This window comes from Moschus berezovskii, chromosome 24, assembly GCF_049115385.1.
Source record: "Moschus berezovskii isolate FMDL1 chromosome 24, NW_MosBer_1.0, whole genome shotgun sequence".
NCBI lineage: Eukaryota > Metazoa > Chordata > Mammalia > Artiodactyla > Moschidae > Moschus > Moschus berezovskii.
The window spans coordinates 37,571,687-37,597,994 of NC_142483.1; the positions used below are offsets into that span (position 1 = coordinate 37,571,687).

The 26,308-nt window shown below is 38.8% G+C and overlaps 1 protein-coding gene across 2 annotated transcripts in view; it reads left to right on the forward strand.

Annotated features, from left to right (window-relative positions):
- CNTN4 (contactin 4) overlaps positions 1-26,308 on the forward strand; it is a 1,054,581-nt gene that overhangs the window by 669,008 nt on the left and 359,265 nt on the right. For both annotated transcript variants that reach the window (XM_055414349.2, XM_055414350.2), the window contains exons 5-6: positions 15,913-16,039; positions 25,884-26,059. In XM_055414349.2, the coding sequence (XP_055270324.1) occupies positions 15,913-16,039; positions 25,884-26,059 (303 nt within the window). The remainder of the gene's footprint in view (positions 1-15,912; positions 16,040-25,883; positions 26,060-26,308) is intronic.

Below are 26,308 nucleotides of genomic sequence, written 5' to 3' on the forward strand. Positions count from 1 at the left end.
TAGTGAACTGATACCTGAAGCTGGGCATCCTGGCCGCCCCTTTCCAGGCTCAAAAACCCAAGAAACCTTCATCCTGATTGGGTGGAGGCCATCCAGTTGCAAAGAAGCAGCAACAAGGAGCTCACGATGCTAAATGACTGTAAAGTCAGTACCTACTGGCCTCAGCCTAGCTGTAGAGTCCTCTGCTGACTATTTTTGTAGGAAAAGAGTGAGTCCAGAAAGCAACCAAATGTTGGTCTTTGTGTTGTGTTTATCTTACATCAAGGATGATGTGGGCCATTTGTGGGGTCGGGATTCGAACGCTTGTCTGGAGATGTTGGGTCAGTAAAGGGTAAAATTTGGAACTGTGTGGGTCCTCAGTGGAAGGGAGAGGGGTGCTGAGGACCTGAAGGAAGGTGGAGAAACAAGACGATGCTGTCCTGAAACGTGGCCAGGAGAAACTGTGTAGGTGGGAAAAGCAGGTCAACAATGGTACATTTTCATAAAATGTGATGACATTAAAAAAAATAGTCTGTTAATTAAAAATGCAAAGTTAGCTTTACTTATCTGAGTATTGTCTGTCTGTCTTTCTAGAACAAACCCTCCTTGAGGGCAGGATGGCATATTCTTTGCACACTGTGTGCCCTCTACATGTAACCTTGAAAGTGACGTATAGTCTAGACCCACGAATGCTAATCAGCAACTGTGTGGGTAAAAAATGTTTGACAATTAAGAATCCTTCTGATTTTAGAAAAGAAATGTGCTCCACATAACATGCCCAGTATTATGTAACATCTCCAGCTGAACCTGGGTCAGCATTCTATAACTGAACACATTTGAACTCTGTAGCAAAAAATATGAATATTCATGCTAAGTTATATATAGCCTCTCATAAGTTCAGGTCAGTTTTGCCTCCAGTTGAGTTACAGAATATTTGCATTTGTTGAAAATTTATTTTTCTTTTTGTACCTGGGACTTGACCTCACAATCACCCAATTACTTTTTTATTTTTAATTGAAGTATAGTTGATTTACAAGGCTGTGCCAATCTCTGCTGTACACGTACAGCAAAATGACTCAGTTTTACACACATATGCATTCTTTTTTTAATATTCTTCTCTATTGTGGTTTATCCCAGGAGATTGGATATACTTCCCTGTGCTATACAGTAACACCTTGTTGCTTATCCATTCTAAGCATCTAGCAACCCCAAATTCCCAGTTGTTTTTTTTTTTTTTTTTTTAAGAAGTAATGAATCCATTGTTCCTGTAATGGGTTAGAATGTGAGGTTAGGGTCAGAGTAGGATGTGTTGACTCCTACAAATCCTTCCTCCAGCAACGTGGAATTTTTCTAATCAGAGACCACTTGTATCTCTTCATGCTTGCCCACCTCCCCATCATTTCTAAGCTCTGGCATGATGTGTGATTAGGTCCTTATTATGTCTGACATGATATATGGTAGCAGCAGCATTATTTTGTCAACCAGAGAACAAAGAAAAAGTGGGAGAGTTTACGTCTTGTTCAGATTTTCTTTTGCTTTCTGCTTTCAAACATATACCTTCTGTCAATAGACTTCTCTGCTTCTTGCTGTTTAAAAACGCTGATTTGAGGGGGTTAAAATAAGGAAGATGAAAGCAAGGACAAATGAAGTGTCTTATCCTTTAAGCAGGAATTTCTGTCTCCTCTGATATCTGTTTTGCCTCTCCTCCATTCAACTGAACCACCAAATAGAACCAAATGGAATAACTATTCAATAAAAATGTTGTGCGGCAGCTGATTTCACACACTGGTCCTTGTGTGGGGCCTTTGAACGTCCCTCACTATTTAATAAAGATGAACAACACTACATTGTATTTGTAATGATAGTTTGACAGCTGTCCCATCATCATTTCTACAATCAGTGATTCAATTTTAAAGGAATTCTCACACTCAAGAAAATCACTGTTACAATATTTCACTTGTTTCTGAATTTCCTTAGGTTACTGCCCGTATGTTTTGTGAGTAATTTGGACCCACAGAGATGCTGCTGAACTTAGAGCTTTTAGCCATAATGATTTTCTGCGATCATCAGAAAGGCTGGGTGGAGGAGATGGCGCAGTCAACCAAACACAGTGGGCCCTGTGTGTTCCCATGTGGAGCAATTGGTTCTCCTCACTGGGCTTCCACCTTGAAAAAGAGAAATGGGACCATGATTCTAGAACATGCCCAACAAACCAGCTTAGCAAGACTGCCTGTTCCTTGTCCCCAGTGGCATGGTTTTGCTTTGCTGTGCAAGTCAATAAGACAGTGTGTTCCCCTTGATTACTTACACACACACAGACACACATACACACCACAGCATTTACTCTCTGGATTGGTCAAGGGCTCTCCAGAAAGCAGAGTAAAAGACAACACAGCAAAGCCACTGTGGTTTGCATCAGGATGCTTCTGAGCATGCATAATGCAACCGTCTACCTGTCCTCCAGATGTGACCCAGATAAAATTCACTTCTAAGCCTGTGGGCTCGTGTTCTGAGCTCATACTCAAGCCCTTGTGTTCTACATTAGGTCTCCTAGAGTTTGCTTCCCCAGTTGAGATTGTTGCCAGTGAAGTGTGTCTGCCCAAGACCAGGTGTTTAATCAGACAGCCAGTGTCAGAGGAAGACTGACTGTATATCATGGTCCTGGATTCTTGGCTGCTGTGAGGGTACTTTCTACCTGCCATGAGGATGAAGAGCCTAAACAACCCTCAGGTGCAACACCTGAGAATGCCACAGCAATTACAAGTAGAAATGAATCTGGTGTTTTTAGTTTTGAGGATGAAATCATAGTACTGCTTGTTTGTCCTTTCCCAGCAGAGTTGTGTCACTGAGTTTGCAAAAGATGAAAAATATTTCCAGTGAAAGAGAAGCACATTGACCAAAGGGCTATGCTTGCAAAACACGACCTTTCACCCCACCCCACATGGTTGCTGTAGAGTGATCTAGCGCATGGAACAAAACTCTGCAGGGTTGTTTTTCTTCATTGGTGTCCTTAATTGGTCTAGGGCTGAAAGTCATCTGTGCTCAATTCATAATTGAAGGTACTCGTTTTCCAGCTGCAGAATGCACAGTAATGAACAGAGGGTGCTGCGCTCTGATAATAAAAATGCAGTAGGTCTGACAGGGGCTCAAAAGTCTGTCTTTTATCAAGCACCCCCAGGTAAGATGATACTGATACATGAGGTTACTAGGCCACGCTTTGAGGAATCATTATTTTAACGCTAGCTTGACTTTTTTTTTTTTAACTAAGTCACCTTCTATGAAATATTTACCCTGAATTCTTCCCTGCTGTCTGGTATGGCTCAGCCCCTTAATGACTTTCCTCCCCGTCTCAGTTACCTGTCAGTGCTGTTCACATGTGCCCTATAAAAATATCTATATATAGCATCAGTGGATTTTTCTAAGCTCCCCTTGCTTGCTCCCTTATGCATGTTATCTTGCACTGACCTTTCACTTGGAATCGAATACTCCCAGGGACCTGACACTCAGAGCTCTGTCTTGCTTCCTGGCATCTACCATCATTCTTGTCAGTCTTAGAAAGCTTCAGACTGTTCCCATCCATTCAAGGTTCTTAGCCCAGTCTGGCTCCTGGTAGCCTAAAAGAGTAACATCCTTCTTCAAAGAGAGAATTTTAGGGGCATCTGGGGACTTTGGTTTTTCCAGTGGTCATGTATGGATGTGAGAGTTGGATGGTGAAGAAAGCTGAGTGCCAAAGAACTGATGCCTTTGAACTGTGGTGTTGGAGAAGACTCTTGAGAGTCCCTTGGACTGCAAGAAGATCCACCCAGTCCATCCTAAAGGAAATCAGTCCTGGGTGTTCATTGGAAAGACTGATGTTGAAGCTGAAACTCCAATACTTTGGCCACCTGATGTGAAGAATTGACTCATTGGAAAAGACCCTAATGCTGGGAAGGATTGGGAGCAGGAGAAGGGTACGACAGAGGATGAGATGACTGGATGGTATCACCGACTCGATTGGACATGGGTTTGGGTGGACTCCAGGAGTTGGTGATGGACAGGGAGGCCTGGCGTGCTGCGATTCATGGGGTCGCAAAGAGTCAGACAAAACTGAGCGACTGAAATGAACTGAACTGGGGACTTTGGGGACAGGAATGGGTCAAATTAATTCAAAGAATAAATAGAACAGAGAGTAAAATCATTTATGTCCCCAAACTGCACCTAAAATAAGTGACATCTAGCTATTACTTATTTTATCTGTAGCTTTGTGATATCAGCAATTTTACTCACATCTCATGGTAGAGTGTTGTTTTATTACTTTTTTTTTAACGTATATATGTGGAAGTCACTCAGTCATGTCCAACTCTTTGCAACCCCGTGGTCTGTAGCCTACTAGGCTCCTCTATCCACAGGATTTCCCAGGCAAAAATACTGGAGTGGGTTGCCATTCCCTTCTCCAGGGGATCTTCTGGACCCAGGGATCAAACCCAGGTCTCCTGTACTGCAGGCAGATTCTTTACCATCTGAGCTACTCTTAGAATATCATTTATTTTCAGATGAAAATCATTTTTGTTTCCATTACAGATATAGTACACTTTTAGTTTATGATCTGGAAAAATACATTTAATATTAAATAATCTCTTCTAATTTAAATTCTATGACTCTGCATCTCTTTCAGTAGTCTAAAACTTTGAAGAATAACCCTGGCACTATATTTTATTTCTGGGATGCTTATAAGGAGGTTACAGGAAGAAGCTGACTTACAAACATTGGTTTTGTCTCCCCGCAAAAAAATGGATTCTAAAAAGAAAAGAATCAAATGCAAAAAGGAGTTTGAGAATGACTGGCAGTCTTTTTTAGTAACTTTTAAATCTTTGATGAGCAAAAAGGGAAAAAGATTAAGAGTAGCCTGATCTTGAACCTAAATAAGTTTCTGGTCATGAAATCTCTGGTGGTTCAGACGGTGAAGAATCTGCCTTCAATGCAGGAGACCCAGGTTCTATCCCTGGAATGGGAAGATCCCCTGGAGGAGGAAATGGCAACCTACTCCAGTATTCTTGCCTGGAGAATCCCCATGGACAGAGGAACCTGGTGGGCTACTGTCCATGGGGTCACAGAGTCGGACATGACTGAGCAACTAACCCTTTCAACATTCTTGAAATCTTTACTCTTTACTGAAAACCCAGACATTCTCCTCTCTTTGTTGAAACATGAAAAGAGGGTTTCTTTAACATAGATCTCTCTTTTGTGTAAAAATATCCCTTTTATTCTGAAACTGGTCCAGGACAGTTTCTGTGGAATAGACTTTGGGATCATGGGTGGTATGCTAGAAGTAACCTAGTGACCAGTTGGCAATTAGTTGCCAAGGAGGGGAGAACCCAGAAAATCAGGATGTAGGTATCAGCATTTGCACTAAAATCCCCAAGCTGGGACTGAGATTAGCAATCTGGAATCTTTGAAGTTATATCTGAGCTTGTGGCCACCAGTCTGCTTCCCCTGTCCTTTTTAACCTTGATTTTTGAGAATTCCTGGAAGCATGAAAGATCATTACCTTCTGCTCCTCTGAGAGATCCCTAAAAACAGTGTCAGCCCATTTCTCTAACTTTTCCAAGGCAGCAGAGCACCACTGTGACTTTTCACCTATTTGTAATCCCAAAATGAAAACATCATTCCCAACAGGCTGTCATTTAAATAAGATGAGATTCATTACATATAAAGCCATGAAATAAAAAGACACTTGCTGCTTGGAAGGAAAGCTGTGACAAAACCAAGCAGCATATTCAAAAGCAGAGACATCACTTTGCCGACAAATGTCCATATACTCAAAGCTATGTTTTATCCAGTAGTCACGTACAAATGTGAGAGCTGGACCATAAAAGAAGGCTGAGAAGTGAAGAATCGATGGTTTCAAATTGTGGTGTTGAAGAATACTCTTAAGAGTCCTTTGGACAGAAAGGATATCAAACCAGTCAATCCTAAAGGGAATCAATCCTGAATATTCATTAGAAGGACTGATGCTGAAGCTGAAGCTCCAATACTTTGGCCACCTGATGTGAAGAGCTGACTCATTGAAAACAACACTGATGTTAGGAAATATTGAGGGCAGGAGGAGAAGGGGGAGACAGATTATGAGATGGTTAGATGGCATCACCAACTCAACGGACTTGAATTTGAGCAAACTCAGGGAGAAAGTGAAGGACAGGGAAGCCTGGTGTGCTGCAGCCCATGGGGTCACAAAGAGTCAGAGACAACTTAGTGACTGAACACCAACAATGGCAAGAATGTTGTGTGTATTTGTTGTGGATAAGGTTTTACTACAGGGTGGTAGACTAGTGGGTCTCCCTGAGCATGCCTCTTCTTTGTCAATGTGGTGCAGCCCTGGCTGTTCTCACAGTTAGCTTCTTGAGTTCAACAATGAGTGTTCTCAGAAGGGGTTCTTTTATACAGCTTTAGTCCCTGACTTTGACAGATCCATCATTTTCTTTGTGTGGGTCCATTTTATAGTTTTCTGTTCTTGGCTGCTTACCTCACAACTGCTAGTTATGTGCTAAAATTCCGTAAGTATTTTCACCCAAGGTTTGTTTGGTTAGATTTTGCTCAAAAGAGAAAATCTAGAGGTGAGTGCAAAGCCAGTGTTGGTTGATGTTCTGCTCTTGTGAAATGGAGATCTAGGATCAGAAGGGTCTGCATTAGTAGTTCTCAGATTTTAGTATACAAAAGAATCCCTTGGAGAACTAAAAATGGCAAGACATACTTAAAGTGATGAAAGAAAATAACCTACAGCCCAGACTACTGTACCCAGCAAGGATCTCATTCAAATATGAAGGAGAAATCAAAAGCTTTACAGACAAGCAAAAGCTGAGAGAATTCAGCATTACCAAACCAGCTCTCCAACAAATGCTAAAGGATCTTTTCTAGACAGGAAACACAGAAAGGGTGTATAAACTCGAACCCAAAGCAATAAAGAAAATGGCTACGGGATCGTACTTATCAATAATTACCTTAAACGTAAATGGGTTGAATGCCCCAACCAAAAGACAAAGGCTGGCTGAATGGATACAAAAACAAGACCCCCATATATGTTGTCTGCAAGAGACCCACCTCAAAACGAGGGACACATACAGACTGAGAGGGAAGGGCTGGAAAAAGATATTCCATGCAAATAGAGACCAAAAGAAAGCAGGAGTAGCAATACTCATATCAGATAAAATAGACTTTAAAACAAAGGCTGTGAAAAGAGACAAAGAAGGAAACTACATAATGATCAAAGGATCAATCCAAGATGAAGATATAACAATTATAAATATTTATGCACCCAACATAGGAGCACCGCAATATGTAAGACAATTACTAACAAGTATGAAAGGGGAAATTAACAATAATGCAATAATAGTGGGAGATTTTAATACCCCACTTACATCTATGGATAGATCAACTAAACAGAAAATTAACAAGGAAACACAATCTTTAAATGATACAATAGACCAGTTAGACCTAATTGATATCTATAGGACATTTCACCCCAAAACAATGAATTTCACCTTTTTCTCAAGTGCACATGGAACCTTTTCCAGGATAGATCACATCCTGGGCCATAAATCTAGCCTTGGTAAATTCAAAAAAGTTGAAATCATTCCATGCATCTTTTCTGACCACAATGCAGTAAAATTAGATCTCAATTATGGGAGAAAAACTATTAAACATGCCAACATATGGAGGCTGAACAACACGCTGCTGAACAACGAACAAATCATAGAAGAAATCAAAAGAGAAATAAAAATATGCATAGAAATGAATGAAAATGAAAACACAACAACCCAAAACCTCTGGGACACTGTAAAAGCAGTGCTAAGGGGGAAGTTCATAGCAATACAGGCACACCTCAAGAAACAAGAAAAAAGTCAACTAAATAACCTAACTCTACACCTAAAGCAACTAGAAAAGGAAGAAATGAAGAACCCCAGGGTCAGTAGAAGGAAAGAAATTGCAAAAATTAGGGCAGAGATAAATGCAAAAGAAACAAAAGAGACTATAGCAAAAATCAACAAAGCCAAAAGCTGGTTCTTTGAGAAGGTAAATAAAATTGACAAACCACTAGCCAGACTTATCAAGAAACAAAGGGAGAAGAACCAAATCAATAAAATTAGAAATGAAAATGGAGAGATCACAACTGACAACACAGAAATACAAAGGATTATTAGAGAATACTATCAGGAATTATATGGCAATAAAATGAATACCTGGAAGAAATGGACAAATTCCTAGAAAAATACAACTTTCCAAAACTGAACCAGGAAGAAATAGAAAATCTGAACAGACCCATCACAAGCACGGAAATTGAAACTGTAATCAAAAATCTCCCAGCAAACAAAAGCCCAGGTCCAGACGGCTTCACAGCTGAATTCTACCAAAAATTTAGAGAAGAGCTAACACCTATTCTACTCAAACTCTTCCAGAAAATTGCTGAGGAAGGGAAACTTCCAAACTCATTCTATGAGGCCACCATCACCCTAATCCCAAAACCTGGTAAAGACCCCACAAAAAAAGAAAACTACAGGCCAATATCACTGATGAACATAGATGCAAAAATCATTAACAAAATTCTAGCAATCAGAATCCAACAGCATATTAAGAAGATCATACATCATGACCAAGTGGGCTTTATCCCAGGAATGCAAGGATTCTTCAATATCCGCAAATCAGTCAACGTAATACACCACATTAACAAACTGAAAAATAAAAATCATATGATTATCTCAATAGATGCAGAGAAAGCCTTCGACAAAATTCAACATCCATTTATGATAAAAACCCTCCAGAAAGTGGGAATAGAAGGGACATACCTCAACATAATAAAAGCTATATATGACAAACCCACAGCAAACATTATCCTCAATGGTGAAAAACTGAAAGCATTTCCCCTAAAGTCAGGAACAAGACAAGGGTGCCCACTCTCACCACTACTATTCAACATAGTTCTGGAAGTTTTGGCTACAGCAATCAGAGCAGAAAAAGACATAAAAGGAATACAAATTGGAAAAGAAGAAGTAAAACTTGCACTGTTCGCTGATGACATGATCCTCTACACAGAAAACCCTAGAGACTCTACCAGAAAACTACTAGAGCTAATCAATGATTACAGTAACGTTGCAGGATATAAAATCAACACACAGAAATCCCTTGCATTCCTATACATTAATAATGAGAAAATAGAAAGAGAAATTAAGGAAACTATTCCATTCACTGTTGCAACGAAAAGAATTAAATACTTAGGAATATATCTACCTAAGGAAACAAAAGACTTGTACATAGAAAACTATAAAACACTACTGAAAGCAATCAAAGAGGACACTAATAGATGGAGAAATATACCATGCTCATGGATTGGAAGAATAAATATTGTAAAAATGAGTATACTACCCACAATAATTTATACATTCAACGCAATCCCTATCAAGCTACCAAAGATATTTTTCACAGAACTAGAACAAATAATCTCACAATTTGTATGGAAATACAAAAAACCTCGAATAGCCAAAGCAATCTTGAGGAAGAAAAATGGAACTGGGGGAATTAACCTGCCGGACTTCAGGCTCTACTACAAAGCCACAGTCATCAAGACAGTACGGTACTGGCATAAAGACAGAAATATAGATCAATGGAACAAAATAGAAAGCCCAGAGATAAATCCACGCATCTATGGACACCTCATCTTTGACAAAGGAGGCAAGAATATAAAATGGAGAAAAGATAGTCTCTTTAACAAGTGGTGCTGGGAAAACTGGTCAGCCACTTGTAAAAGAATGAAACTAGAACACTTCCTAACACCATACACCAAAATAAACTCAAAATGGATTAGAGAGCTAAATGTAAGACCAGAAACTATAAAACTCCTAGAGGAGAACGTAGGCAAAACACTCTCCGACATAAATCACAGCAGGATCCTCCATGACCCACCTCCCAGAATATTGGAAATAAAAGCAAATGGGACCTAATTAAAATCAAAAGCTTCTGCACAGCAAAGGAAACTATAAGTAAGGTGAAAAGACAGCCTTCAGAATGGGAGAAAATAATAGCAAATGAAGCAACTGATAAAGGATTAATCTTCAAATTATACAAGCAGCTCCTGCAGCTCAATTCCAGAAAAATAAATGACCCAATCAAAAAATGGGCCAAAGAACTAAACAGACATTTCTCCAAAGAAGACATAAACATGGCTAACAAACACATGAAAAAATGCTCAACATCCCTCATAATCAGAGAGATGCAAATCAAAACCACAATGAGATACCATTTCACACCAGTCAGAATGGCTGCTATCCAAAAGTCTACATGCAATAAATGCTGGAGAGGATGTGGAGAGAAAGGAACCCTCTTACACTGTTGGTGGGAATGCAAACTAGTACAGCCACTATGGAGAACAGTGTGGAGATTCCTCAAAAAACTGGAAATAGAACTGCCATATGATCCAGCAATCGCACTCCTGGGCATACACACAGAGGAAACCAGAATTGAAAGAGACACGTGTACTCCAATGTTCATTGCAGCACTGTTTATAATAGCCAGGACATGGAAGCAACCTAGATGTCCATCTGCAGACGAATGGATAAGAAAGCTTTGGTACATATACACAATGGAGTATTATTCAGCCATTAAAAAGAATACATTTGAATCAGTTCTAATGAGGTGGATGAAACTGGAGCCTATTATACAGAGTGAAGTAAGCCAGAAAGAAAAACACCAATACAGTATACTAACACATATATATGGAATTTAGAAAGATGCAAATGATAACCCTGTATACGAGACAGCAAAAGAGACACAGATGTATAGAACAGTCTTTGGGACTCTATGGGAGAGGGTGAGGGTGGGATGATTTGGGAGAATGGCATTGAAACACGTATGTTGTCATATGTGAAACGAATCACTAGTTCAGGGTCGATGCATGTTATAGGATGCTCGGGGCTGGCATGCGGGGATGACCCAGAGGGAGGATAAAGGGAGGAGGGAGGTGGGAGGGGGGTTCAGGAGGGGGAACTTATGTAAACCCGGGGCAAATTCATATCAATGTATGGCAAAACCAACCAATATTATATTGTAAAATAATTTGCCTCCAATAAAAAATAAATTAACTACATAAAAATAAATAAATAAATAAAATAAAATGTTTGAATGCAAAAAAAAAAAAAAGAAATGACAAAAAATAAATAAATTAATTAAAAGATTCATAGATGCTGGATTTTTCAGGTGTAGTCGGTCTGGACTGGGGTTTTAAAAAAATAAGCATGACATGATTACAATACAGGTGGTCCAAAGTCTAACATTGAGGTGTATATTAATCTTTTCCTCTTGTTTTCTGACTTGCTCCTTTCCCTCGCTAGGCTGACAATCATGGCCATGCGGCTGCTTATAGAGAACAACTTACTGTGATAAATGAAAGGGTGAACTTGTCAGGTTTGAAATGGTGAATGCGAAGTCTTTTTGCGAATGCAGAGTCTTTTATATAATCCTCCAAGCCACTTGAAAGTCACTCTGTGACTGCAACACACAGAACAAGCTGAGTGGTGCCTTGCTCTGTCTTTCATCTGAGAATGTCACTCTCAGGGTGGTTTAACCCAGGCACCTCAACGTTTGGGGAAAATAAAACAACTCTTTCACTTATTTTCTTCTCAAAATACTAGTAACCCTGATTTTAAAGCTATTAAAGTTAGGATATCTGTTTTCTATACCTGTATTCCTACTTTCTAAAATCTCCCCCTCCATCTTTGTGAAACCAAATAGTTCATGCTTGAGGCAGTACATTTCTTTAGATGAAAACTGAAATGCCAGTCCCTTTATGCTAATGTTAATTTCTAGGCAGTGAGCTTGGTTAACCAAGAGAAAATAAAAACTTTAGATGAAATGTGTTATTTATAGTGAATGCAAAGCATCATTATTATCAATTCTTATTACAAAATACACAGAAAAAATATCCTTTTTGTTATTTAAATATGGCATGGATACATTGAGAAATAGTACAGATGTTAATCCACAGCCTCTCAGCTGCATCCTTGATAATCATTATTATGTTTTATTCTTATTTGGAATTACTAGTAATAGACAGTATTTCTGTATGAAATTCAAATCAGGGAACACCAATGAATTGAGATGATTGATAGTATATATATATACACATAATTTTGGAATTGGGGCAACGATAGAAATATATCTCTTTCTTAGAAAATAATCTACCCAACTTGCTTCTTTGTTAGTGATCTTGATGAGTAATGTTTGTCACTTAACAAGATACGCTAAAAATTCATATAATTCTTTGAGATTGAATTGCGCCAACCCTTGACCAGTATCTAAATTTGTTTTGAAAATAACTATGTCATTGTTGAAAATCTGAAATGTAAATACATAGATTTTGAAATATCTGACTTTATGCCATGAGTGTTTAGAAAGATACATGTTTGTTTACTTTTATTCCATGCTTTTATTATGTATTCTTTGAAAAATTCTGTTTTCATTGTTTGAATCTCTCATTAGCATGAGATTTTTTATACATGGACTAAGGAGAGAGGATGGCGGTGGTAATATAATTCATGACATCTTTGAATGTGGACATCATGTGCATCTGTATTTATGGGAAGATATTCATGGCTTCTTCCTTATCCTAACTGGTGTAGAAGCACTGACTGAGTCCAGTGCTATTATTTTATAGATGAGAAAATTGAAGCATAGGGAGATGAGGTAATCCTCCATCATTCATAGAGTTAGCTGACAAAAGGCATTGAATCTCGGTTCCTAGTCTTTCTGAATCCATATTCTGCTTGTTCTCTCAACAAGGTCAGAGGCTGTCCCTATTCCTCTAAAATAAAATACCATTCAGTTTGATTTTCTTGAGTCTTTAATTTTTCTTCTACCCTAACCTCAACATGCGAAGTTTTAAAGCCTGGATTAAAAGCCTTAAAAGAAGTCACCTTATCATGTTTCACCTAGATCCCCAAATCTGCTTTCTTCTTTTTCCTCAGTCCTGGTTCACCTGAATGAATTCAGTCTCATCCTATCACCTGTCAACAGAAGGCTGGTTATTAAGGTCTTCCAGGATCACAGGTGTAATTCATATCCATCCAAATAATCACATAGAAGGGGAAAACGGATTGCCAGCTATAGGGTGCTATTCAGTATCACTTTACATCATAGCCACTGGCCCTTCTGTCTCAAAATTTGTTAGGCAGTGCTTAAATCAGCTGGCTAAATATTAAAAAGTGAAAAATACCTCAAAGAGAACAATCCTTATGGACCATGTTTGATGTTTAAGCTAGTGTAGTTGGTACCACAAAACAAGGAGAAATGGATAAGATACAGCCATGCTGTCCAGGAGCTTACAGCCCAAAGAAGGAGAGAGAAAGATCCAAATGCATGTAATAGACAAAGATGTGTCCACAGAGAGATATAATTTATACATCATGTGGTTAAAGGAAGACGTGAGGGTCTAGAAAAGCCTTCTAGGAAAAAAGAAATGAGATTGTAAAGAATGAAAGCCACTTTCCTGGTGTGGGCAGTGTTGCTGAAACTCTGTTTATCAGTGCAGAATAGGAACATAGAGACTAAGTACACTGCTGCTTCTCATTTTTAATATATCTATGAAATTATTATTTGCTTTCAACTATGATATCCCCTTAACAGAGCAGAGACGCTTTAACTTTGTGACAATCGACAGGCTTCCAGAGGGACAGAAGCACAAAAGGCAGGTCAGTCAGTTCAATTCAGTCGCTCAGTCGTGTCCGACTCTCTGCGACCCCATGAACCACAGCACGCCAGGCCTCCCTGTCCATCACCAACTCCCGGAGTTCACTCAAACTCATGTCCACAGAGTCAGTGATGCCATCCAGCCATCTCATTCTCCGTCGTCCCCGTCTCCTCCCGCCCTCAATCCCTCCCAGCATCAGACTCTTTTCCAGTGAGTCAACTCGTCTCATGAGGTGGCCAAAGTATTGCAGTTTCAGCTTTAGCATCAGTCCTTCCAATGAACACCCAGGACTGATCTCCTTTAGGATGGACTGGTTGGATCTCCTTGCAGTCCAAGGGACCCTCAAGAGTCTTCTCCAACACCACAGTTCAAAAGCATCAATTCTTTGGCGATCAGCTTTCTTAACAGTCCAACTCTCACATCCATACATGACCACGGGAGGTAGGAGGCACAAAATGTGAGTTTTAATGTTTTTCCAGGCCAAAGTGGCGGCAGCAGGCTAACGCCTTCAAAATTGTGTGACCCTCCCCGCCCACTGGAGGGGCAGTGAGGAGTTTCATAGTGTTCAAGCAACAGGATGTGATCAACTCATGGACAGTCCTGGGATTGGTTGGCATCAAGGTGAAGTTTCAGGCATCATCAGCTTTCTGATTTGATCCAGTCTAGGGTCTTTGTTTTTGTAGTTTTCATCTAGTGGGGGGTCTGCTTCCTGTAAATACAACTTGGAATGAGTGTCTGGTCTTTATATCTTTAAGGAGACTGGAAGTTCAGTGACTGTTTTGGGGCGGCTGTATATTCTGGATTGTTACCAGTTCCCCAGACCAACAGCTATTCTCTTCCTGTATCTTCACGTTTCTCAATCATTAACTGTTGAGTCATATGTGCACACGTATACTAGATCACTTCAATTGTGTCTGATTCTTTACTACCCTATGGATTGTAATGGCCAGGCTCCTCTGTCCATGGGATTTTCCAGCAAGAATACTGGAGTGGGTTGCCATTCCCTTTTTCAGGGGATCTCCCCAACCCAGGGACCAAACCCACATCTCTTGCATTTCCTGCCTTGAAAGATGAGTTGTTTATTCACCAGTTCCACCTTTGCCTGCCAGTGCAGGAGATGCAACAGACATGGGTTTGATTCCTGGGTCAGGAATGTCCTGAAGTGGGGCAAGGCAACCCATTTGTTGCCGGGGAAATCCCATGGACAGAGTAGCCTGGCGGGCTGCAGTCCACAGGCATGATTGAACATGAATGCACAAAGGCTCTTACTTCAAAAGACGAGGACACAAGGCTTTGTGCGAGGTTTCGCAAGTGTTTTGTTTTCACAAGTGTTTTGACCAATATTTATTAGGTGTTTGCTGTAGAAATATATGCACACTACATTGTTACTTCAAATCTTGTTTGTTGATTATTCCGTTCTTTGAACTTTGCAGTTCCATGACAATAAGTTTTGTGCACCTTGCTTCTGTTATTGAGAATTTAGAAATTCATATCTCATTTGTATTAATATACTCAAGCCTTCTTGAAGTTGAAATAGACTAGTCTGGCTGTAACTGATCTTGTGTACAGTCAGTCCCAGCTGTGTGATATGTACACAAGTGCCCCCATGTATTGGTTTATAACAGGTTAAAAAAAAAAACAAAACTATTCATTTACCAAGCATAATTTGAGCATCATGACTCTAGGTTATTCTTTATTTACCTACGTATGCAATTTCTAAAGGTTTTATACATATTTTAGCAGTATACTGATGCTTCTCATTATTAATGTATTTACAAAATCATTATTGCTTACTTCCAACTATGTTATCCCATTACAGAGGAGAAGCATTTTAACTTTGTGACATTAGACAGCCTTCCAGGATGACAGCCGCACAAAAGACACGTAGGAGGCACAGAATGTGAGCAAAATCAGAGGCTGGACTAAGGTCAGAGCGAACAATAAGAAGTGGAGAAGAGGAAAGGGAGTGCCAAACAGTTCTGGTTCTGGAATTTGTGGGGAAAATAAGTCATCAGTATGAAATGCGAGAGTGCATATTACTGCTTCATAATTCACAAAGATTACTCTTCAATAGGAAATGTCATCCAGAAGCTGGACTGAATCTGTTGTGTATTACTATTTTTTGTTTGTTTACCTCTTTTATTTTTATTTTGTTGTTATTTCCTGTAATTCTCCCTATCAGGAGTATGTTCATTTAGGGATATTTTCTTTTCTCATTTCAGATGACTACACGCTGCATGGTCCAATTTTTATTCAAGAACCAAGTCATGTAATGTTCCCTTTGGACTCTGAGGAGAAAAAAGTGAAGCTCAATTGTGAAGTTAAAGGGAATCCAAAACCTCACATCAGGTTTGTTGACTTAAAAGCATGTGTTTCCATGCATACATTCTGTTAGTAAAACCAACAAATACTTATGGAGTGGCTGATTACATAAAGAGCTTTTAGACGGACGTCATTGGATATCCTGAGATGCTAAAGAGACGCTCATATTCATGAACAGTTTAGTACCCAACTTTGTTTCTGACAATACTAGAAATTAAATATCCTGATTGACCATTTCATTGAAAGCCTTAACATTACTTAACATATTTTTTTAAAACACCTTTTAAAAATGCATCAATAAACTGGCAGGAAAGTAAGGAATGTTGAGTAAATGATCTGGAAACCAAAGAAGCAAACTGAACACTAAAATCATTTTTCACCTCGATGAACTATGTGAATTGGGCTTTGGATTTTGTAGTTTCACAAGGGATTAGGGTCACAAGACAAGGCCTAGCCTCAACCAACTGGAGAATCTAACTTGAGAAAACCTTCCAGAATTTACTTGAAATCAAGGGATATAATCATATGGTGAATGTAAAAGAAGTAGCCTTGCCTCCCAAAGGACTGAAAAGCAAAAGTAATCACCTATTTCAAACCTTGGCACTACATGATTTTAGTAACAGATGAAGTACAGCTAAAAGAGAATTAGTAAAGTGCAAGATATATCTGAAGAAATTGTCTAAAAGCAGCAGATAAAGAGGAGCAAAATGTGACAGAGAAGAGATTAAGCGAAAACATGCACATATCTAATCAGAATTCCATAAGGGATGAAAAAAAATAAGGCAGAAGCATCATTTAAGGAGAAAACTAAGAATTTCCCAAAGCTAATTAAACATTCAAATCTACAGGTTTAGTAAACCTAATGAATTTCAAGCAGTGCAAACAAAACTAAAGCCTTATAGAGAGTTATCATGGTGAAACAGAAAAACGCTTAACTCGAAGACATGATCATAAACATAGGCCACAGTTGTAATACAGCTTTCAAAGAGATGACAATTAAACCAGCAGCTGACTTCTCAATAGCAACAAAAAAAGCAAAAGAGAAGACAGAATCTTCAATATGCCGAGAAATTAACTATGAAAGTTTTGTACAGCAGAAATACTTTGTATAAAGAAGAACAAAGTAAACTAGTTTTCAGGTAGACAGAACCTGAAGTTTGACTCCAGCAGACCCTGCCTAAAGAAAATTCTGAAAGATATACTTTAAACAGAATAAAAATAATCCCGCGTAGACTTAGATATAAGAGTGAATGATAAGTAAAGCAAATGGTAAAGGTTAGTATTTCCACATAAAAACCAATTGCACTAAACAACAAAAATAGTAAAAGCATACTATCTTTTTTTTTTGAACTTAATGTATTTATTTTTTCTTTCTATTTTTATTTATTTTGTATTTTTTTAATTTATTTATTTTAATTGGAGGCTAATTACATTATTGTATTGGTTTTGCCATGCATTGACATGAATCTGCCCCAGGTATACATATGTTCCCCATCTTGAACCCCCCTCCCACCTCCCTCCCCATCCCATCCCTCTGGTTCATCCCAGTACACCAGTCCCGAGCATCCTGTATCATGCATCAAACTTGGACTGGGGATTAATTTCACATATGATAATATACATGTTTCAATGCCATTCTCCCAAATCATCCTACCCTCACCCTCTCCTACAGAGTCCAAAAGACTGTTCTATACATCTGTGTCTCTTTTGCTGTCTCGTATACAGGGTTATCGTTATCATCTTTCTAAATTCCATATATATGTGTTAGTATACAGTGGTGTTTTTCTTTCTGGCTTACTTCACTCTTGTATAATAGGCTCCAGTTTCATCCACCTCATTAGAACTGATCCAAATGTATTCTTTTTAATGGCTGAGTAATACTCCATTGTGTAAATGTACCACAGCTTTCTTATCCATTTGTCTGCAGATGGACATCTAGGTTTCTTCCGTGTCCTGGCTATTATAAAAAGTGCTGCGATGAACATTGGAGTACATGTGTCTCTTTCAATTCTGGTTTCCTCAGTGTGTATGCCCAGGAGTGTGATTGCTGGGTTGTATGGAAGTTCTATTTCCAGTTTTTTGAGGAATCTCCACACTGTTCTCCATAGTGGTTGTACTAGTTTGCATTCCCACCAACAGTGTAAGAGGGTTCCCTTTTCTCCACACCCTCTCCAGCATTTATTGCTTGTAGACGTTTGGATAGCAGCCATTCTGACTGGCATGAAATGGTACCTCATTGTGGTTTTGATTTGCATTTCTCTGACAATGAGTGATGTTGAGCATCTTTTCATGTGTTTGTTAGCCATCTGTATGTCTTCTTTGGAGAAATGTCTGTTTAGTTCCTTGGCCCATTTTTTGATTGGGTCATTTATTTTTCTGGAATTGAGCTGCAGGAGTTGCTTGTATATTTTTGAGATTAATCCTTTATCAGTTGCTTCATTTGCTATTATTTTCTCCCATTCTGAAGGTTGTCTTTTCACCTTACTTATAGTTTCCTTTGCTGTGCATAAGCTTTTAATTTTAATTAGGAAATAGAAAGAGAAATTAAGGAAACAATTCCATTCACTGTTGCAACGAAAAGAATAAAATACTTAGGAATATATCTACCTAAAAATGCAAAAGACCTATATATAGAAAACTATAAAACATTGGTGAAAGAAATCAGAGAGGATACTAATAGATGGAGAAATATACCATGTTCATGGATTGGAAGAATAAATATTGTGAAAATGAATATATTACTTAAAGTAATTTATAAGTTCAATGCAATCCCTATCAAGCTACCAACGGTGTTTTTCACAGAGCTGGTACAAATAATTTCACAATTTGTATGGAAATACAAAAAACCTCGAATAGCCAAAGCAATCTTGAGAAAGAAGAATGGAACTGGGGGAATCAACCTGCCGGACTTCAGACTCTACTACAAAGCTGTAGTCATCAAGACAGTATGGTACTGGCATAAAGACAGAAATATAGATCAATGGAACAAAATAGAAAGCCCAGAGATAAATCCATGCACCTATGGACACCTTATCCTTGACAAGGGAGGCAAGAATATTCAATGGAGAAAAGACAATCTCTTTAACAAGTGGTGCTGGGAAAACTGGTCAACCACTTGTAAAAGAATGAAACTAGAACACTCCCTAACACCATACACAAAAATTAACTCAAAATGGATTAAAGATCTGTCTGAATGTAACACCAGAAACTATGGAACTCCTAGAGGAGAACATAGGCAAAACACTCTCCGACATAAATCACAGCAGGATCCTCCATGACCCACCTCCCAGGATATTGGAAATAAAACAAAAATAAACAAATGGGACCTAATTAAAGCATACTATCTTGTGAAGATTAAAATAAAAAATTTAAAAGTCATGACGATGTTATAAATAAACTGAAAAGATATATACTGCACGGTGGAATCTGTATGGTTAAAAAAAATGAACTAAAGTTGGATCCCTACTTCATAGCATACACAAGGGTCAATTCTGAGTGAATAGAAGACTAACATGCGGAATTTGCAAAATGTTTCAAAGGAAATAGGCATGCATATTTAAGACTTTAGAGGGAAGAAAAAAAATTCAATTATAACCAAAAAGAACAAATCATAGAAGAAAATATGCAACTTCACTAATGTTAAAAATTGCTACTCAGCAGAATATACTGGGATGAAGAAAATTATAAGCTTCCCTGGTGGCTCAGCTGGTAAAGAATCTGCCTGCCATGTGGGAGACCTGGGTTCGATCCCTGGGTTGGGAAGATCCCCTGGAGAAGGGAAAGGCTACCCCACTCCAGTATTCTGGCCTTGCAGATTGACAGAAATCTGCAAGAACAAATTTAGCATAAGTCATATACTGAATATAACCTGGCATGTTCTTACAAGGTAACCCAATGAAGCAGTGAAAATGAATGAACTAGCGCCACAGCAACACGATCATAGGAACATAACTTTGAATACATAAAGGAAGTCACAGAAGAATACAAAGAGTATAATCCTGTATTTATTAAGTTCCAAAGCAGGTAAGATAGAGTTGTTGTTTAAGGATACTAGCATACATGACAAAATCATAAAGAAAATCAAAAGAATGAAATAGCAAAAATTAAGAGTTATCATGAACCATTGAGAGGGGAATGATTGGAATGAAAATGGAAATAGGAGACTTCAAAAGTAATAATATTCTTCTTCTTAGAGATCTTTATTGTCCTGTGAATCTTTATAACTTACATGTATCTTATAAATATGATTTTCTCTCTATTCACATTTAATGATATAAACCTTAAGCTAATAATCAATATGTGGTAGTATGTGAAAACCAAAAGAATATATGGCATGTGTATCACAGTTTAGGGGAAGAAGAGATTGGAATCATCTAAGAGTTATAGAAGAAGTAGAATTTGAGCTGAGGTAGATAGTTTTCAAATTGGAAGGATGGTGGCATTAACATAGTAGAAATTATTTTACAATTTAGTTTGTGTGCCAGTTCATTTACTCATCAAACATAGCATTATTCATTGGACTACTCCACTGATTTTTCAGACTGAGTCTGAAAAATGACCCTGGTGGAATTATGTAAGGTTTCCACACAAGATTCCTTCACAGTAGTTCTGCTTTGAACTAGGGTGTATATTAGGATTCTAAAAAATACATCCTTTAAGAAAGGTGTTTAAACCACCATATTAAGCAGCTGCAATGTTCCAGTACCATGCTAGACTTGAAGAATTCAAAGCTGAACAGACTACATGTTCAAGTAGTATACTCTGGTGGTGAGTGCCTAGAGAAGGAAGTACAAGGTTAAGTGTGAGAAAAGGATGTCCAGGTTTTAGGGTATCATGAGGAAAAGTCTGCTTCAGGAAAGAGAGGGAGGGTATCAATAGAACTTTCCCAGAAAAGGAGATACCTAACTGAATTTAGAGCTAATGATCTTTTGTCATAGGGATGGGAAAAGGAAGTATATTCTAGAAAGAAAGAAAAAAAAAAAACCCTCTCCAATAGACGTTATAATTAGGATGAACATGTCTTTTATCATCCAAACCAGGACACTTATGAGAGCGAAAAGCCACTGTTAATAATTATCTAGGGCAATAAGTGTATACCCAGAACTGCCCTGGACAAATCAGAATATGTAGTTATTCTCCCTGTATTAAGTTGAATTGAAAGCTATATCAAATAGTTTTTTAATGCTTTATGTAGTAAAAAATACATAAATAAATGCAAGAGGGGAAGGTTCCTACACACATAAATGATGATATAATGGCCCCCAGTTTTTAGTACATCGCCAAGTGTAAGTTCAAATGTGAGCAATAAATGAAAACAAAATATGCAGCAGAATTTGGCAAGTTGCTGCTTTGTTTCTCCCTAAACTGACCTTTAATTAACACTGCCTTTGTAACATTGTGTTTCTAGATATAAGGGCTTGCTTTGTTACTTAAAACAAGCAGAGGAACAGAAACCTATTATGTTTTTAAAGATTGCTGGAAACACTAAGAAGAAAATTTTTAATCACATGCACTAGGAATTGGTTACAGTGTACTTTCTTTTCCTTTATTATACTTTCGGCAGTTTCTTATGAAATAATAGCTCATTGGTACCTAGGAGCTAAAAAACTCCCTTTTGTTGAAGGAAAGAGCAAGAGAAAGAATGGAGAGATCAGATATTTTCAACATCTTTCTGGCTGAACTTTATCTGGGCTCAGGCTGACTTTGAGGGGGAGAAATTCATAGGAGAAATTCAAGGTGATTTCTCCATGGGGATCTTCACCATTAGGTTTTTCCCTCAAGCACCCGGATTGACCTCTCTTCTTTGTGTTTATTCCCTTAACAGAGCCTTGTCTTTTCACTGTTTCCTGCCCCTCAATTTTGAAAGGATTGACTCAGACCCAGAAAAACTTAAGAAGTTTTGACTTGTGCACGCTTGCCTTGTATTAAAGTTCCCTGAGGAAATGTGACATTATGTATGGCTCTCAGCCTCCCTTTCCCCTCAGAAAGGATGGTCAAGTACTCGATGGAAGTACTTTTACTTTGAAGTTAGTATTCAGCTTGGTTTGCAGACTACAGATTACAGGTCAGAAAGGTCCTTCCTTTTCTTAGCTGCCAATTTGAAATAGTGAACAAAGAAAAAGGGATGTTTTGCTATAGTACATCCCATAGATAGCTTCCCACTAAGATCTGAAAAATGGTACTTTCCAGAGCTTCACAGTATTTGGTTGTGCACAGACCCCCCTCTGAAGAGGATAGTGTTGTGTTTCCCCAAGTTTACAGAAATCAGCTTACAAGACTCACCCATTTGCCCTGGCCCTTGGGAAAATCTCTTTGTGCCAAATAAGCATACCTCTCTCTGACCAGTTCTTAAAAGACTCCTCAAACACTGAAAATAAATTGTAAATTTTTCAGGACTGTTTCAGTATTGAATAAGATAAGGAATTCAGTGCAGTCCCCATTCAATTGGAATGAATAGTGACTGCGTTGCAATAAAACTTGGTATAGGGCTTTGTAAAGGAGACTCTGGAGAAGGCAATGGCAAGCCACTCCAGTACTCTTGCCTAGAAAATCCCATGGATGGAGGAGCCTGGTAGGCTGCAGTCCGTGGGGTCGCTATGGGTCGGACACGACTGAGCGACTTCACTTTCACTTTTCACTTTCACACATTGGAGAAGGAAATGGCAACCCACTCCAGTGTTCTTGCCTGGAGAATCCCAGGGACGGGGGGAGCCTGGTGGGCTTCCGTCTGTGGGGTCACACAGAGTCGGACACGACTGAAGTGACTTAGCAGTAGCAGCAGCAAAGGAGACTCAGCTGCATTTCACAGCAAGTGCTTTATTTTCTAAATAATGCGTTGTACGTAAAAGCAGGTAATAAAGTAGATTAATGTACTTTCTACGGAACACTTCAGTTCAGATGACATGTGTAGACAGACCCGCAGAGGTGTTCTCATTATCCCTACAAAGACTTTTCTAAAATGACTCACGTGGTCTCATTCCTGAGTTCCATACTCTGCTTGTGGCTCACACTATATTGCAATTTCCTCTTTGAGTTTTTAGATTTGTCATATTAAATTGGTCAACTATCATTTGAAGTAAGAGTTATGATAGAGATGTGACCAGCTGACTCAAAAAATATCTAGGGCAGGCAGTCAGCTCTGGAGATTCATGAGCGTATAGACCTGCTAGGATATAACCTGGCTGTTCTCTTTTTATTGCTTATTACTTTCTTGTCTGTGTCAGAACACAGAATTACTGTCAAGCTTAAGAACAGTTTCAATTTCTAATACCTATCTTCTTATGAATAAACACATGAAGAGTTATGTTCCATTTCCCGATCAGGTCCACCTTCCCCACCCCTCATATTTCTATATTTTCGCTTTTCAAAGACACAGACATGAACAAACATGTACCACTATGCTTTGGTAGGTTAGGATGCTTCATAAGTTGTGTACGCATGCAGCTAAAATATCCAGCCAATAAGTAAAATATTTAGTGAAGTACCACAAGCATTGATTGAGAACATTGAGCATCGAGTTCTAAATGACTGACAGGAGAATACAAAAGTGATACAAGCAAACTATCTAAAGTGAAGGCAGAATGCCCACCTAAGCAAGTAAGAAGAATTCTGAAGGAGGTTGGGGGGAGCTGTGATTTATCTTGGCCAAGGATATTGAGGAAGACTTCATTAGAAAACGTGTGGTTTAAGATTGCAGTGTGAGAGACCTCTTGGTGGAAAAAAAAACACTCACCCTAACGTTTTTGTTGACAACCAGTATCCAAAATCTGAAAGTAACTGACCTTTCATTTTTTCATTTAAGTCCTTTTACACGATGTACGCCAGCCCTAGTGCCCCAGAATGTCATAAGAGGGTGCACAATGAGTATGTATGTACATGCACACATTTAAATACTGTGTTTTTCATTTGTTCGTTTGAAGGAAATAAAATGGCTGTTTCTCACTCTTCAGTCCTGTTATTGTTTCTGATCAATTTTCTTTGTGTTCTAGTCTCGCTTTATTTTTGGTCCCCTAGTGTGAATGCCGGAGAAGGCAATGGCAAGCCACTCCAGTACTCTTGCCTAGAAAATCCCATGGATGGAGGAGCCTGGTAGGCTGCAGTCCGTGGGGTCGCTAAGGGTTAGACATGACGGAGCGACTTCACTTTTCACTTTCACACATTGGAGAAGGAAATGGCAACCCACTCCAGTGTTCTTGCCTGGAGAATCCCATGGACGGGGGAGCCTGGTGGGCTTCCGTCTATGGGGTCACACAGAGTCGGACACGACTGAAGTGACTCAGCAGCAGCAGCAGTGTGAATGCTCCTAGGAAACTGTTGATGATGATTCAGATACTCTGACTTTGCTGTTTTCATTACCTGGTTTGGGTTTAGCCAAAAAGTTCATTCAGGCTCTTCCATAAGATGTTATGGAAAAACCCAAATGAACTTTTTGGTCTTGATCAAGCCAATGTTTTATGTAGGATAGTGGGGAAGGAAGAGGAACAAAATAAGATAGTCATTGTATTATATCAGTTTGAAAGTTTGCACATATTAAAACAACTTACTGAAAGGTCCTTTGGTTAAAATAAGCTCTCTCTGGAGTGTTATTGGCTGTTTAGAAAAAAAGAAAGGAAAAGAAAAGTAGATTTTGTTACTAAAGTTTTGCTGTTTAAATGTGTGAGTCCCACTAAAAGTAATTTATTGGGCCAGACCGTGTACTCAGATTCAGATGATCTGAGTAAACAAACAGGAAAACAACAAAACCCTCTGTGTCTGTTACCTAATGGCCTGATCTGCAGTTTATTGGGCTGGTTGATTGATGTTTGAGTGCCAGTAGCTAAGGAGATCTTCAAAGTGATCCATGGTTAAGGCTAGTTTGGTTCCTAAGACAGCTCTAGATCAATAGAATTCCTCTGCTTTGTAGTCAGCCATTTCAGTCATATTAAGGACCAAGTCAAAGCAAATCTGCTGCAGTTTCATCAAATACTTAGCCAACTACCCGAAAGTGGGGTATTCTATTATCTCTCTAGACCTATTAAAGAATGACTGCAAACCAAAAAAAGAACTTTTACTGGGGAGTGCTATTTGAAGATGCTTATACAAGATGCCAACAAAGGTCTGTCTAGTCAAGGCTATGGTTTTTCCCGTAGTCATGCATGGATGTGAGAGCTGGACTGTGAAGAAAGCTGATCGCCGAAGAATTGATGCTTTTGAACTGTGGTGCTGGAGAAGACTCTTGAGAGTCCCTTGGACTGCAAGGAGATCCAACCAGTCCATTCTAAAGGAGATCGATCCTGGGTGTTCATTGGAAGGACTGATGCTAAAGCTGAAACTCCAATACTTTGGCCACCTCATGCGACGAGTTGACTCACTGGAAAAAACTCTGATGCTGGGAGGGATTGGGGGTGGGAGGAGACGGGGACGACAGAGAATGAGATGGCTGGATGGCATCACCAACTCGATGGACATGAGTTTGAGTGCACTCCGGGAGTTGGTGATGGACAGGGAGGCCTGGCATGCTGTGATTCATGGGGCTGTGATTCATGGGAGTTGGACACGACTGAGCAGCTGAACTGAACTGAACTGAACTGACTGATACAAGATGCTATGGGAAGTTTCCAAAAAAGAAAAATAGGAGTGAAGTGTCTGTTGCACTGTAAATAGTCATAAAAAGGTGTTAAAATTTTAGTATCAGTTTACCTAAAAAGGATGTTCTCATGTCATAAACATTTGTGTTGATACCATTTCTATGTAGAACTTTTGTAATTTTTTTTTACCATGGTCACAGATGATATTTCATGCTATTTGTAGTTTTTTAAATATATATTTTAGACAATTCAGAAATACTGTGTAATATTACAAGGCTTTATCTACTGGCATTTTTATACTATAGGTGGAAGTTAAACGGAACAGATGTTGACATTGGTATGGATTTCCGCTACAGTGTTGTTGAAGGCAGCTTGTTGATCAATAACCCCAATAAAACCCAAGATGCTGGAATGTACCAGTGCATAGCAACAAACTCGTTTGGAACAATTGTTAGCAGAGAAGCAAAGCTTCAGTTTGCTTGTAAGTAGCAATTATATCATATTGCAGATGTGACTTTGAATTTTTGTGCCATTGTACCAATCAACCTTTAAAGCAGCTTATCTTAAAAAATCAGATTTCAATTTGTTATGTTGGTCTTCTTTACATTTTTTAATATTTGCAAGCTATCTTTTTTGTAGGATAAATGGTAAATCTGAATGAGAAGATGTATTCTTCTGAACTTACAACGGTTGAGATAGTTTGACTATATGATAACTTGGTTATATGATG